The 16,145-nt window shown below is 42.3% G+C and overlaps 1 protein-coding gene across 2 annotated transcripts in view; it reads right to left on the bottom strand.

Moving 5' to 3' along the window:
* The window catches only part of ASB5 (ankyrin repeat and SOCS box containing 5), a 65,013-nt gene extending 51,217 nt beyond the window's left edge, over positions 1–13,796 (bottom strand). For both annotated transcript variants that reach the window (XM_075611020.1, XM_075611011.1), the window contains exon 1: positions 13,552–13,796. In XM_075611020.1, the coding sequence (XP_075467135.1) occupies positions 13,552–13,744 (193 nt within the window). In that variant the 5' untranslated portion in view covers positions 13,745–13,796. The remainder of the gene's footprint in view (positions 1–13,551) is intronic.
* Positions 13,797–16,145: the final 2,349 nt, after the last annotated feature.

Below are 16,145 nucleotides of genomic sequence, written 5' to 3'. Positions count from 1 at the left end.
TTTTAAAAATGGCGCGATGGAGGTTCTCGCCAGCCGCGAGGCGAGTTTTAAACATAGAAATAAAAAAATGGCGCGTTTTTCGCAACTCGCCATTTTATGCCGTTTTCTGAGGGAAATTGAACAAAAAATGGCGAGTTTTGCAATAACGATGCTCTCTGCATGAGGCCCTAATTTCTAAGAACTAGTGAGTTAAACCAAAGCTGAAGGCTGCATCTCTAGTTTCCACTGCCCTCTCATGCCTGAAACTTTCCACATGGCTCCATTTAGTACCTATGGGTACTCTCTTCCCGTCAATATCTGCCAAGCGCCTCTCTCTCTATATTTAAAACCCGTAAAAAAGTTTTATTTCATTAACAAAACTTTTCTCCTAAACTTTGTTACTCTCTTGAGATGGACTTACTCACCCCTTTAGCTCTTTGAATGAGCCATGCGTTATGCTGAACGTCTCGAGAACTGGCACTCTAGCGACCTATGACGTACAGGAAAAATAATCCTTTTCTGGGGAGAGATAACGTTCCAAGGAAGCAATGACTGTAATTCTTCACTTCCACCCGCAACAATGCGATCATGTCTCCCAGCAATGAAAGGGTTAACTGTGCTACGGAAATAAATATGCAGTACTTACATGAGATTGTAAACTTTTGGGTGCAGGAACTAACTCCTCCCAATTTTTACTTTTACATTTTAGTTGCACTTATCCATGTTTTGTGTTATGACATGTTTAATACTTACGTAAAGCACTGCATATAAATTGGCCCTAAATATACATACATATTTGAAGTTCTTCACACGTGTACACTCATATAGATCCAGATTTCAAATGGCTCTTCATAAAATTATAACTTACAAGTACAAAGATGCTAAAAATATATATATATATATATATATATATATAATATATATATTCATCTAATAGGTCAAATTTGTCAAATATTGGTATTGGATAATTGGGTATATTTTAAAGATATATATATATGTATTACTTTGTTTTTAATATATTTTAATACAGTATTACAGACCTCCAACTAAAAGGTCCTGGAAGTTTGCATTTAAAAATATTAGTTCAGTGATATTAACTATGGCTAACTCCACCTCTATAAAAATAATCTCATTAAATGTTAAGGGGCTCCAGACCAACATAAAAAGGAGATTGGCGCTCCAGGAACTTAAAAGATCAAAAGGAGATATAGTGTTCCTATAAGAGACTCATTTTGATGTCCACTACCCCCTCTAACACATTCAGGAGCGTGTTCCCACAAGCATTCTAATCTTCTTTCAGCAGTAAAAAAAGAGGGGTGGCAATCCTAATCAGACAGGGTGTTCCCTTCAGTGTAGAAAAAACAATCACCTATCCAGAAGTCAGATTCCTTGTAATCCATGGTTCTCTCTCAGGTGCGGCCTTTACTTTAATCAATCTCTTTTCACCAAATGAGAATCAGACAGATTTCCTGAAAACAGTATTGTAAGCGATTGAACCCAAATTTCTGGTCTCCCTCATAGTAGGAGATTTAAACATGGTCTATAACCCTGAGGTGGATAGATCCTCAGGCCCGGGTCAGTCTCACACAAGTCATATTCAAAAAACAGCAAAACAACTTAGAGAAATAATAAAAGATTTTTGCCTAACGGACATTTGGAGAGCGGAACATTAGGGCCAGAGGGACAACACATTTTTTTAACCCCCCCACCCCATCAGACCTACTCAAGAATAGATTACTTATTCATAACAAAAAGTATTCTCCAGGCCACCTCGTATGCAGATATCGGGCCCATTACATGGTCGGACCACGCACCAATTGATCTCACTCTAACCCTCCCCCTTTGTCAAAAATTATACTTTCTGCTGGAGGCTGAACGACTCACTTCTGAACCACCCTGAAATAGAGAACAGAATCAAGCAGACCCTAAGAGAATTTTTCAATATTAACAAGGACTCAATTTCCTCCCCGGCGATGCTTTGGGAAGCTCATAAGGCCACAATCAGGGGTGATTTGATTTCCATTGCATCCCATAAGAAAAAAGCCAGGATAAATATATACAAAGAACTAACATAATTTTTTAAAATCTGGAACAATTACATAAAACTAATCCAACAAAGAAACTGGACAAATCCCTGATGGCGGCTAGATCAGAACTAAGGCAAATTAAATTAGAGGACGTTGAGAAAGCCCTGAAATGGACCAATCAACGATACTATGACAAAGGAAACAAAGCTGACAAACTATTAGCTAATAAACTGAGGGGGGTGCGTATGAGATCACAAATAATGGCAATTAAAGATAAAAAGGGCAATATTGTATATGACGAGAAGAGAATTGCGCAAGAATTTACCAACTTCTATATAAAATTATAAAACCTGAATTCCTCAAGGGGAACTTCACAGCCACAGAATTCAGAGGCTATAACTAAGTATTTAGAAAACTGTAAGCTCCCCCAACTGACCGAAGACGAATCGAAGGCCCTAAACGGGAAGATTACTCAAACCGAACTTGCTGAAGCGGTTAAAGCACTAAAAATATCTAAGTCCCCTGCCCTGATGGATTCGCCAACGTCTATTATAAAAAAAGTTCTGGCAATACTCTTCTCACATCTATTGGAGAGGTATAATTCATTCTTAGAAGGAAAACCAATCCCCATAACCATGTCAACTGCTAATCTGGCCATTATTCACAAAGAGGGTAAAGACCCTATGCAATGCGGTAGCTATCGCCCGATCTCTCTTCTAAACAATGATATGAAATTATACAGCAAAATTCTGGCGAACAGGTTAAATCCAATACTGCAGAGATTGATCCACATAGATCAGGTGAGATTTGTGTCGGGTAGACAGGCTTCAGATAACACTCGGAAAATAATACATATAGTGGACCATGTCCATCTCACTGGAGCCAGAGCTATCCTTCTAAGCCTAGATGCAGAGAAGGTGTTCGATAGAATAAACTGGGTATTGTTAGATAAAACATTGCAGAAATTCGGATTTAAAGACGTCTCTAGGAGTACGAGCATTATATCAAAACCCGACAGCTTTAGTTAAGCTCCCAGGGAATGGGTTGGACCCAATAAAAATTAAGAATGGCACAAGACAGGGATGCCCATTGTCCCCTCTTCTATTCGCCCTAACGATTTAACACTTAGCCGCAAATATACGAGCAAATGAAAATATACAGGGCATAGCAATTGGAAAAACAAACTACAAAATCTCTCTATTTGCAGATTATATTATTTCAACACTAACGAGTCCCCAGACTTCTCTACCCAATCTCCAAAACGTTTTGTCAGATTTCGAAAAAATCTCAGGATACAAAATCAACAATGATAAATCAGGGGCCCTACATTTGAATCTCCAAGACCCTGAGTTTAAACTGCTAAAACTGAATTTCAACTACAGATGGAGTTCCTCTCATATTAAATATTTGGGAGTAAATATGACCAGGTACCACCACTCGCTATATCAAAGCAACTACCCACCCCTATTCCACAAGATCAAAAAAGATTTGGCAAACTTGGAAGGATTCCAGGTGTCGTGGATCGGGAGAATAATATCAGTGAAAATTAATATACTCCAAGGTAATTATATCCCTTCCAGACCCTTCCGGTCAGGATACCTGGATCTGAATTAAAAAATCTACAGAATAAAATATTCCATTACATCTGACAGGGCAAAAGGCCCAGAACAGCCAGATCCCTTAGGCCTCGTTCAGGGTGCAGGCTTCGGAGGGAGGGCGTGCTTACGTGCGGGCGGCAGTCCGAAACAATGTATGTAAAGTGAATTGCGGTTGTCAGGGTAGCAGCTGCCCTGTCTCCGTAGTACGGAGTTGACGCTGGCTACAGTTTCAATAAACAACCCAACTTGTTTTTTGAAGCTGCAGCAGCGTCAGTGGTACTTTGGCAGCCAATGAAATCATTCTTGAGAATGATTTCAAGACAGCAACACCAATCCATAGGCTGCTGTCTGTAGCCCCGCCTCCTCCCCGCCTCCTCAACTCTTGAAAATGTCTGCTGGGGATGATGTGCACACATCGCCCAGCAGACTGAAGCTCGCACACGTGAACGCCCGCCCTCCAACTCCTGCCTCTGGCACCCTGAACGAGGCCTTATGCTCACGTCAAAAATAGGAGGAGGCATGGGCGTCCCAGATGTCTCAAAGTACTACCAGGTGGCCCAATTACGGCAAGTGGTGATCTGGAATGCTGACCCACTCCAATATTGCTGGTTAGCAATTGAATCTCAGTATGCCAGAACGTCTTCTCTGCCAATGTCCTTATGGGCCCTGAAAAAAAAGGAGCTACAGGTGAAACAGTTTGAGCAGAGTCCGATGAGATGTACATGGGAGGTTTGGACCAAGTCTAAGAGCAAATTTAAACTTATATCAACCACCTCAGCTTATTCAATTTTCTAACAATCCAAATTTTTCCTCAGGATGTGATACCAAACAATTTGATCAATTCAAAGTTAAAAATATTAGGATAATTGCTGACTTATTACATAACGGGACAGTCCTTAGTTTCCAGGAGCTACAAACCAGATATGAGACCACAGACCACTCTATGTTTAAATATTTACAGATACTGCATTTTCTGCAAAAAAATTCCCAAAATTAGAATTCACCCCTATCTCAAATTTTGAAGTATTATGTAGAAGAGGTACTTGCCAAAAAGGCCTGATCACAAAAATATATGCAGGTATGGAGGCTGCGGGGGACACCCCTGATCACAACTATATGCTCAAATGGGCGGCCGACCTCAATTTGGAAATTGATAGAGACGACTGGGAAGATATTTGGGAGTTTGCTGCAAAGTACCACTATCAAAGAAAATAGTTACAACAGTTTATATCACTGGTATCTCACCCCAAGTCGTCTGAAGCAGATCTACCCAGAAGCATCAGACCTGTGATGGAGGGGATGTGGACAAAGAGGGGACATGGTTCACATTTGGTGGTCATGCCCAGCGATCCAGAAGTATTGGACCACTATCCAAACTATTATTAAAGATGTAACTGATCTTCCAATTCCGATAGACCCATAGACTTTTCTTCTGGCAGAACCAGTTGAAGATATAAGCCGGCCTAAGAGGAGGATAGGATCATTTATTCTAAAGGAGGCTAGATGCGCCGTGGCAGCTTCCTGGAAGAAGATAGTCCATCTAGGTGGACTGTAGAAAAAAGAATAACCAAGGTGATGTGGATGGAAAAGATGACAGTGTTCCTAAAGCATTCCACAGACGAATTTTATAAAACATGGGATTCTTGGCTGGGGCGCTAATTGTACTACAAAATGTAATACAAAACAGTAAAAAAAAATGGTTGTGGAGTGCAGGAGGTCTCCCCTCCCCCCCTCCTCTCCTGCCACTTCCTCCCACCCCCCACCCCCATCCTTCTTGGTTGTTCTCTCTCTTTATCTCTGTGTTCTTCCTTTTTGTTCTTACAACCCCGCAATATAGTATATAAAACACCCTGTAAAAACCGAGCTCCCAACAATAACCGTAATAAAGTGGATTTAAACTCTAATTATTTGCAATTTAAGCATAACGAGAATATAAGTACATAGCTAAGAGTGTTTGTATGATTATTCTATAGTATTCCATTGATATTATTCCTACTCAATGTATAAGAATCTTCGCACAGTCATATTATTGGATCTCCGATGTCTATTAATTGTACTATACAGAAAACGAATAAAACAATATGAAATAAAAAAAAATATTAGTTCAGGTACTGTATCATAAATCACAAATTATATTTGAAAAAATACAATGTGCCTGAAGCAAACACAATTGCCAATGTTGCACCTTCCAATTCCCCTCTCCCCCCACCCCCCTCCCCAAGTTTTAATGCACAGAAGCTTTCGAATGCCAGCAGGTTATGTGACACATTGTTATGACAAGGATATCATGACTCCGTAACCCTCGCCTTGTGCTTCAATGGAAGGGAGGTAATTGCCTTTAATTTAAAAGACCAGTCCCACATAGCAGGTCAAAAAAGTGTTAAACAACTTACTGTATCCGTGTAATTGGCTTCCAAGGGAACAATCAGTCTGCCTTACAAGTCACTGTTTTCTGTATTTCAATTTTGTGAAAAATGTTTTTTTTGTTTTTTTTATGCATTTCTCCAGGAATGAATTCAAGCACATCAGATACTTGTCTGATCTGTTTGATGGCCTCATAGTCATTTTACAAAGAACAAAGCTAGATAACAATGTTAATGTGGCTTTAATGACTGGCCACAGTCCTATCAACAAACATTAGACTGAGATTGTGAAAACCACCCAAAGCTTTAGTTTACTATGTTAAAAGTTTAAAAACATATTTGAATATATGTATGTGTCTGATTTAGATAAATATGTAAATTAGCTCCATTTAACTTATTAAAAATGCCACTGTCTTTAATTCACTTATGTCCTAATAGGGACGGCCTTTTTAAAAGGTTCCAAGCACTTGAGTTCTGCACAAGCTCAGAACCATGTGTCACATGACATTCAGTGAACATCGTACAGGCAATTTGCCTACCGAGCTAACCTTTACACTTACATCCTGGGGGGGGGGGGGACGAGGGGGGGGGAGGAGAGGAGGGAGAAGCCGCATTACAGGACTTGCAATACTGTGCTGATCAAAATATATAAATAACTTTAACACTGGAGAGGATGAGGCTGAAACAATTTGCGAGCAGCAATATTTTGTATGTATGAATGAAATGTTGTTTGTTACATTTGGCGCAGATCTCTTTGGAGCAGAGACTTTAACGCCACTTAAACCTCAGATTTAACTGGTGTAACGAGAGAGGAAAACAGCACCAGTTATATTCACAACTTTTGATATATCTCATTAATATGTTGCTCTGTTTGGGTCCTCCCTGATCCCATCCTAGAACCACTCCCCACAAATCTCATGGCACAAGTGAAGCAAATTAGGGCAAAATATGGAGCAAAGCACCTTGATATATTGATGCAGTCACGCAGAATGAGAACTGACAGAATTTGCTACGGTTTTGTGACAATTGATACACAAACTCCACATTTTTAACCAGGGTAGTGCCACTGATGCACAGATAAGCTCCTTTACAATTGTCCATTTAATGTAAATTCATCTATTTACAGTATATACATCACACACTTCATACAACCCATTTACTTCCTGTATGAATACAAGTTTACCTGGAGAGATACAGTGAGACATGAACCTTATTTTGATATATTGGGACACAGAAAACATAGGGCCTCATGCACTAAACTCTGACCACCCGAGGATCCCCAGACACCTGCGGGGACCACCAGGGGACACCCGCGTGGACCACCTGAGGGCCCACAGACACCCGCAGCGAACACCCGGACACCCGTGGGGACCACCTGGGGACACCCGCCGGCCTATGTTATCAATCCTGTGTTAAAATAAATAAATAATGGTTTTATGTGGGGGTACAGGGGGTGGGTTATGTATTGGTGCTAATTACATATTGTAATGTTTATTGGGGGCACAGGGGATGAGTGAAAGGCCAAGTAAGTACCCCCTTCACTCACCCCTTTTGCCCCCAAGAAAGCTGCTGTTGTCCCTTAGCTCCAGATCAGAACCAACACTAACACCACCCTAACTCCTGTCACTAGTTTTAAATACTTTGGCATATGGTTTGACCCCCATTTAACATTCGGGATGCACATTGATACCCCGACATCCAAAACCTATGCCAAACTAGGTGTACTTTACAGGAACAAATCCTCCCTAAGTCTGTTGGTCAGAAAGCGTATTGCACAGCAGATGCCAATGCCAATTATTGACTATGGGTACATAGTATACCGCTCTGCACCCCAAACTCACTTTAGCAAACTTGACACCCTCTACAATTCAATATGCCGTTTTGTTCTCCATTGCAACTACAACACACATCACTGCGACATGCTCAAATAACTAGATTGGTCATCACTTGAGTCTAGGCGCAACGTTCATCTTTCCTGTCTTGCCTTCAAATACTTTCTGGACAAGCTACCCATCTATCTGAACAAGCTCCTCACCCCTACCACATGCAGCACTTATCATCTGAGATCTGACTCCAGATGACTGTTCATGGTTCCAAGGTTCAGCAAAGTATATGGCCGCTCCTCCTTCTCTTACCGTGCACCCCAAAACTGGAACAACCTACCAGAGACTCACAGCCACCCCCAGTCTTTCAGAACGAAAGCTGTCTCACATTTTAATCTGGCCTGAAACTGTAACATACGCCTATAATATATATTATCTCTAACTGTGCATGCTATGTCTTATATATAAACTGCAATGTATACCCTTTTCACGTATGTAACTGTATTTGTAACCATGTATTATTTGTTATCTTAACTCTATGCCCAGGACATACTTGAAAACGAGGTAACTCTCAATGTATTACTTCCTGGTAAAACATTTTATAAATAAAATAAATAAATTAACACCTTCATTGCCTTAGCGGTTAGCCACCTAGGTAATGAAGTTGCCTGTAAATGCATTTTTATTGCATCTGATTCATGCCGGGGGTCTCCGTGCTGATATTAATCGATATCCGCTCTGGAGTCTCCCGGCTTCAATCCGATGCAGGAAAAATGCATTATTTTTTGTAAGTCCCGTCTCACCGCTTATCGGCAGCTTCTTGCCAACTTTTACTGACGAGACGATTTTGAGAGGAAATCGCAATTCTAGAGCGGCAATTAGCTTCGATAACCTAATCAGGGCTACTAGAATAGCACGAGTTTGATAAGTTGCCGATAAATGGCTTATCGCCGCGAGTTTTGCGAAATTTTTTCTCTGCAAAAAAAGTTGCCGAAAAGCTCTCTTATCGTCGACTTATCCGGGCTTACTGAATCGCTGTAGCCTTTTATGGCGATAAGGTGGCGATAACTGGCTTATCGCTTATTACTGCATGAGGCCCATATGCTGTTGACCACTACTACCAAGAAAACCCTGTAATGCACCTCTCTTCCTTGTTATTATTACTTGTAAATCACTGTATATTTTATCTGTGTTCATTCTTTGGGGAATTTATACCTAATCGTTGTTGTGCCAATTTAAAACATTGTCAATCCTATTGTTTTTCTTTTGTTCTTTGTTGGTATAACTAAACATATAAGAGCTTAGTGTACAATAATTTGTACAGGACCAAAAAAAACATTCTTAACAGGAAATATGTATGTATGGATGAAGGAGCGGCTCAGTGAGTAAAAAACACTGACTGGCACTGAGTTTGAAGCAGGGGAACCTGGTTCAATTCCCGGTGTCGGTTCCTTGTGACCTTGGGCAAGTCACTTTATCTCCCTGTGCCTCAGGCACAAAAACATAGATTGTAAGCTCAACGGGACAGGGACCTGTGCAAGCAAATTGTCATTCTAAAGCACTACATACAACTAGAAGCGCTATACAAGAACATGCTATTATTATTATATAGACACACACAATTCAACGCTATCTCTGACTGTACTGTATATGGCCAAATGAGTTTAACAACCTTGTCTTACTGACTCGGAACAAGGAGTTATATCAGGGCTCTTTAACTAGCGGCTCGTGAAGGGCCTTCATGTGGCCCTTGAACTCAGTTCTTGGGGAACTGGTAGGAAATATTATAATTTTCAAATCTTTATATGCATTGCAAATTACATTACAATATGGTTATGGCCCTTCTATTCCTAAATGTTTTCTGATCTGGCTCCTTTGGAGACCTGCTTGAAGAGCCCTGGGGTATATTAGTCAACACAGAGAAAAGTATGTTTTGAAGCACTGCCTCTTTAGGAGCATGGTTGCGTCACATGTCAAAAAGTTTCACAAATCTGGTGGATGAAAGTTTGACTTACAGTACACAACTTCAGATGAGGCAGATTTTGTGGCACACAAGACAAAAACAATGGTGCACAGCGACACAAAATTCGATATCACAATATTATAGGGTGACCATTTGTCCCGATTTTGCCGGGACAGTCCCATTTTTTTCTGTCCTGTCCCGGTTTAAGGTGTGTCCCGGAAATGTCCCGGTTTTTGTCCCTGGTCCCGGTATTGCGGGGCAGCGGCAGTGAGGAGAATGCGGCGGCCGGTAAGTATTTTCTGTGTGTGTGTATGAATGAATGCTGCCGGGGGCGGGACTTAGAAATCCGGCCGGCCTGCAGGGGATTGGTCGCAGGCAGGTCAGAGGAAGCCGGGGGCGGGGCTTCCGCTTTGTGCAGAGCACACGTGTGTCTTCCCGCTCCTGGCTCCTCTGTTGGCTGCGCGGTGTGTCCCCCTTCTGTCCCGGGTCCCAGCCAGGGGGGCGGGTGTGCGCCTGCCTTTATACCACCTTGTACTTTTGCCCCCGGCGCTCCCACCTTTGCCCCCCGGCGCTCCCACCTTTGCCCCCCGGCACTCCCACCTTTGCCCCCCGGCACTCACTTCCCTCCATCCCCTGGGGCAGGCAGTGGTGGCTGCGCGGTCGCAGGCGGTGCAGGGGCTGGCGGGCAGTGCAGGCGGAGGCGGGGTGTATCAGTGTGTGTGTGTGTATCTGTGTGTGTGTGTATCAGTGTGTGTGTGTGTGTATCAGTGTGTGTGTGTGTGTGTGTGTGTCAGTGTGTGTGTATCAGTGTGTGTGTGTGTGTATCAGTGTGTGTGTGTGTGTGTGTGTGTGTGTGTGTGTGTGTGTGTGTGTGTGTGTGTGTGTGTGTGTGTGTGTGTGTGTGTGTGTGTATCAGTGTGTGTGTCAGTGTGTGTGTGTGTCAGTGTGTGTGTGTATCAGTGTATGTGTGTATCAGTGTATGTGTGTATCAGTGTGTGTGTATATCAGTGGGTGGGTGTGTGTATCAGTGGGTGTGTGTGTGTGTATCAGTGGGTGTGTGTATCAGTGGGTGTGTGTGTCAGTGTGTGTGTATCAGTGGGTGTGTGTGTGTGTATCAGTGTGTGTGTGTGTGTGTGTGTATCAGTGTGTGTGTGTGTGTGTGTGTGTGTGTGTGTATCAGTGTGTGTGTGTGTATCAGTGTGTGTATGTGTGTATCAGTGGGTGGGTGTGTCTCCCTCACCCTCTCTGTCTCCCTCACCCTCACCCCCTCTGTCTCCCTCACCCCCTCTGTCTCCCTCACCCTCTGTCTCCTTCACCCTTTGTCTCCCTCACCCTCTCTGTCTCCCTCACCCTCTGTCTCCCTCACCCTCTCTGTCCCCCTCCCCTCTGTCCCCCTCACCCTCTCTGTCCCCCTCACCCTCTCTGTCCCCCTCACCCTCTCTGTCTCCCTCACCCTCTCTGTCTCCCTCACCCTCTCTGTCCCCCTCACCCTCTCTGTCTCCCTCACCCTCTCTGTCTCCCTCACCCTCTCTGTCTCCCTCTCCCTCCCTGTCTCCCTCTCCCTCCCTGTCTCCCTCTCCCTCCCTGTATCCCTCCCTGTCTCCCTCTCTCTTCCTCCGTCTCTCTCCCTGTCTCCCTCCCTTTCTCTCTCCCTCTCTGTCTACCTCCCTGTCTCCCTCTCCCTCCCTGTCTCACTCTCCCTCCATGTCTCCCTCACCCCCTATGTCTTATCTTAACTGCCGTATACCAACACCGAATTAACCTACCCTGCTTTCTTCCAGATCTGACTCAAGTTTCACATGGGAGACATTGGAAGACAGGTAGGGAACACCTCCCTTCCAGTATAGTACCTTGAGGGACTGCGGATCAGGTAAGATCCCAGTCGGGATTGCTGCTTTAGAAATTGTGGAGGGGGCATCCTGACACTGGTTATTGGGTTCAGAATCATTCACATCTGGCTTTTTTTTTGTTCGATTAGTGAGGACATCCGAAACACACACGTGTACACACACACAAACACACACACACACACACACACAAACACACACGTAACTATGTAACAAGGACTAATGGTAGTAAAGTATAAGTGTACTACAATAAATAAACTGTTATGAAAAAAAAAAAAATGTGTCCCGTTTTTTCATTTTCAAAATCTGGTCACCCTAACAATATAATCTGTGCATGATATAACTCCTCCCCAACTCCTACTGAGACTCACCAAGTCACAATCAGACGTGGCAAAATCTGAGCGAGTTACTTTGATACATGGTCTGAAAAGGCCACCGTTTTCCTCCAAAATTGCCTTGATGCATGAGTGAGTCCAGGGCCGTCTGGAAGTTTTACGGGGCCTAGTGCCGAGGGAGTTTGGTGGAGTATCTTACATGTTCCAAAGCCAGCATCTACTCCTGCTGTAAGGTATCGCCTTGGTAACGCGGGGCCTCTTGCCCGCCCTCGTGTCATGTGACATCGCGTTATCATGGCGACGCTGCCTTATATGGTAGCTGGAGGAGATGCCGTTACTTACGGAGGCCCCGCACTCCGCACTGGCCCTGGCAATCACAGACTCCATGTTGTGGTGGTGAACTTAACCACCGCAACATTAAACTGTGGTTACTGAAGTTGGGCCAAGAAGAGCGCGGGGCCTCTCGAAGCGCGGGGCCAGGTGCAGTTGCAGCCGGTCAGACCATACATCACTATTTAGCATTAAACGTCCCGGTATCCTGCCAATTTTCTCAAAATCATTCACATTTCCCCATTTTTAGCTTTTCCCTGTTTGGTCTCACTTAAAAATAACTCTTAAAACCTTAAATAGAGACACTGCATGTTTTTTATGTGACAGATCATGTCAAAGAGTAAGAAACACACAGAAACACACACAGAAACAAACACAGAAACAAACACAGAAACAAACACAGAAACAAACACAGAAACAAACACAGAAACAAACACAGAAACAAACACAGAAACAAACACACACACACACACTTAGTTAAGTTATGGTGGGTAAAAAAAGTGACAAAACCCCTCCACAGCAAAGCATATAGCAAATGGAAATATTCCTGTATCCTCATTTGCATGTCTTGGACAGGTCTGCAACCCCGCCTTTCACCATTATCACCCAGCACTTCCACTGCAGCAAGGGATTCTGGGAAATGACATGCAAATGAGCACACAGTGCCACCATTTGCTTCAAAACCATTCAACATGGTTCCCCTATAGGCTTAAGCTTGCTGCATGGTCACAGCTTTGAGCACAGCCAGGGTTAAGATGCATAGCCATAGCCATGGGTTTGCTGGCTATGCATCTTAACCCTGGCTGGGCTCAAAGCTGTGACCATGCACAGCTTTGTCTTTAATACATTTTATTTACCATATTGCTTTGAGTGCTGCTTCTTTGTTTTCTCGTCTGGGAAAGCATTGGTTCATATATATGTAAACTCTGTATATAATACAGTAATGCACTTCATAATCATTAATACAGCATACATGAAGATGCTATTCAACAAATATCATGCTAATATTTCTTTTTTAAATGGTCATTAGTTTTATTAATATTTTTATTTTAATGTCTCAGTTTCTACTTTTGAAAATCTACTCACCCTATTGAAATATAGTCCCCAAAACATATTACTAACACAAAGTGGTGCCGAAAGATATCACAAACCATCATAGGCTGATTGTTTATCATCAGTATTGTAATCAAGAAATATTCAAATAACCTCATTTACAAAAATAATTTTATATCAGTTCCAAATTACAACATGGTAAGAACAGGTTTCAAATGAAAGCCAGCAAGTACCTTGTCCTTGGGTAACTGTGTAGAACTCTGCTGCTATCCGTGCTGCCTCCTTACGATTCCCCTTCACAATGTAGAACTGGCTCAGGATGGTAAGGCTGATTTTGACAAACAGTTTAAAGCAGAATAATGCAAGGATAGTGAAGTAGACATTGGAGAGTTGCTGAGCGAAAGGTTTTTCCTCTAGCACCGTCATTGCTGCACCAGAGCCTTTGTCAGTGTTTAGGAGTGGGTCTAAACTGTTTTGACAAGATCACATGGCTTCGGCCAGAAGCTGCTCAGAACAGCTGGTACTAAGGAAATTAGATATCGTATGATGCTTGCTGCTGAAAATATGAGGATTATTTATGCTGCACATAACTGCTAAGACCACGTCTAGTCCCCTAAAGATGGAGTTAAATAATGGGGCAAAAAGTATCAAAAGTTACCATCCCTCCACAATGTATATTGCGAAGATGCACAAAATCAAAGTCTTCTGTTATACGCTTTTCCTTTTTTATTCTTCACAGCTCTTGCTTCAATAATAAAACACGCATTTAAACACCTATTACTTGTATGAGAACAAAGGAAACATATTTTTAGTCAGAATCTTTTTATTTTACAATCCATGCTCTCTAGATGTGTAGGGGAGCGATATTTCACGGTAGAAAGTATGAAAAGGCTTGTTACAAATGTGTATTTTAAAATCAAACAGGAGGACAGCTCAATTAAAATGCATAATTTAATCTAAACAGGCCTGCTGTTTTATGCAGGCAAAGGAAGTCTTTGGGGCCTATTCATTATACTTCAATAAGTGCATTTCTTGCTGAGAAATAGACACCAAATCTAGGAGAGGGCCCAAACACTTCTATACCTCCACATACATTAACCAATAAGCCACATGTGTTGATATCTACTGTATGAAAAAACATGATAACTGGAAATGTGGTAATTCAAATCATTTATATACATTAGACATTTAAATGAGCATTTGTCCCAGAAATCTCAAGTGTGTTCACAGGTGTGTGGTGTATAGGTAAATTAGTTTGAACGTGTACAAGTTAAAATCCCAAGGCACAAGAACAACCATTGAATACAACAAGTTGTGTAAGACACTCCGCAAGCATTTAACTGAGGATGCAAACAATTTAACCGTGTCATGGTCACAAAAACTAATGAACATAACAGAAGTTTAAAGAAGACAAAGCAGCAACTTATAATTGGGAAGAAACAAACCATTGCACTCAGAAAAGATGATGGATCAACAACAGAAAGGCCATGTTTAACGCTGCTCGTCTCAAGACAGGAAGTGTACCCACAGGGCTAAGGTAGGATATCAAATTACCAACCGGAACCGTGAGACAGAGTCCTGAATGTAGTATAGAGAAGTCAGGGTCACAGGCTGGGATCAATGTAGGTGGCAAAAGTGCACAGTCAGGGTCAGAGGCTGAGGTCAAGAGAGGCAGCAAAGGATCGGAGTCAAGGTAACAGGCTGGGGTCAAGGCTGGATGCAAACAAACAGGATCGCTAGAGTCTAACATGAACAAACATGAAAACATAGATACAAAGATTGGGAGTCAGCACTACCAAAATCAGAATTAAATCTTGTGATGGTGCACGCGGGTAAGAGGATGTCCCAAATCCTCACAAGATATACTAATTACAACAACATTCCCGGCACTCAAAAAACTGCAATTCACGTCAGTGAAGCACAAGGAGAAGCCTCCAATTTTAAACATAAACACCAGGCAGTGGTGAAAAAACACAAGCAAGGTAATGCTTTAAAACAGTGTCCCCCGTTCCCACACTCATAAGGGAACCCAACAAAAAAGGGGAAAACGGAACAGACACACCAAGGGAGCACAAGCACTGATCAATGTCAATGCTGAAAACGGTATAAACCATAGCAGCTAAAGATAGCTACTAACCAATGTCCATGAATAAGGGGGCTACGTATCGAGTAATGTGGCCCTTCTTCAGGCCAATTCTTACCTGAAAGTGGTACTTCCCTTTTAAATGATCCCCTGGTTTGTCCAAAAAAATGCTGCACAGGTTCAGTCGCAGGAGGTGAGGGGTTATATCACCCAGCATCTGCTGATCAGTTCTGGCACACAGCTTAGCCTCACTCTATCACCTTGGTGCAATGATCCTATGGAGTGTCTCATTGGACCACTTTATCCCCACTAGCTGGTGTTTATGATTACAATTGGAGGCTTCTCCCTGTGATTCACTGATGTGAATTGCAGTTAAAAAAATATCAAAAGTGTGCTGTTGGTATTGTTGGAATTAAAACATGAAACCATGCCAACTTCCTGGAGAAACTCCAGCCTTTTATAGGCAGGACGCCAGTAATCAATATGGATATACTGGCATTTTAGGAATGTAGAACAAATTGAGCTGATACATGTCACCTCCATATCAGTGAAACTCACTGAGTTTATAGTTCTGATAAAACTATTTTACGTTTTTAAACTTTATGACTTTTTTTTAAGGAAAAGATGCACCCAGGTTGATTTCATTTGAGTTTGAAGTAGGTAATTTGTCACTATTTGGAATGTAATCTTAGTGAGATCCCTCACATAGATTACCGAGACCTTTTGTGCTTGGATTAAACTAGG

This window comes from Ascaphus truei, chromosome 1 (genome assembly GCF_040206685.1).
Source record: "Ascaphus truei isolate aAscTru1 chromosome 1, aAscTru1.hap1, whole genome shotgun sequence".
In the NCBI taxonomy this organism is placed as follows: domain Eukaryota; kingdom Metazoa; phylum Chordata; class Amphibia; order Anura; family Ascaphidae; genus Ascaphus; species Ascaphus truei.
Note: the sequence above shows the minus strand (reverse complement) of the source record. Positions and strands in the feature narration are given on the sequence as shown.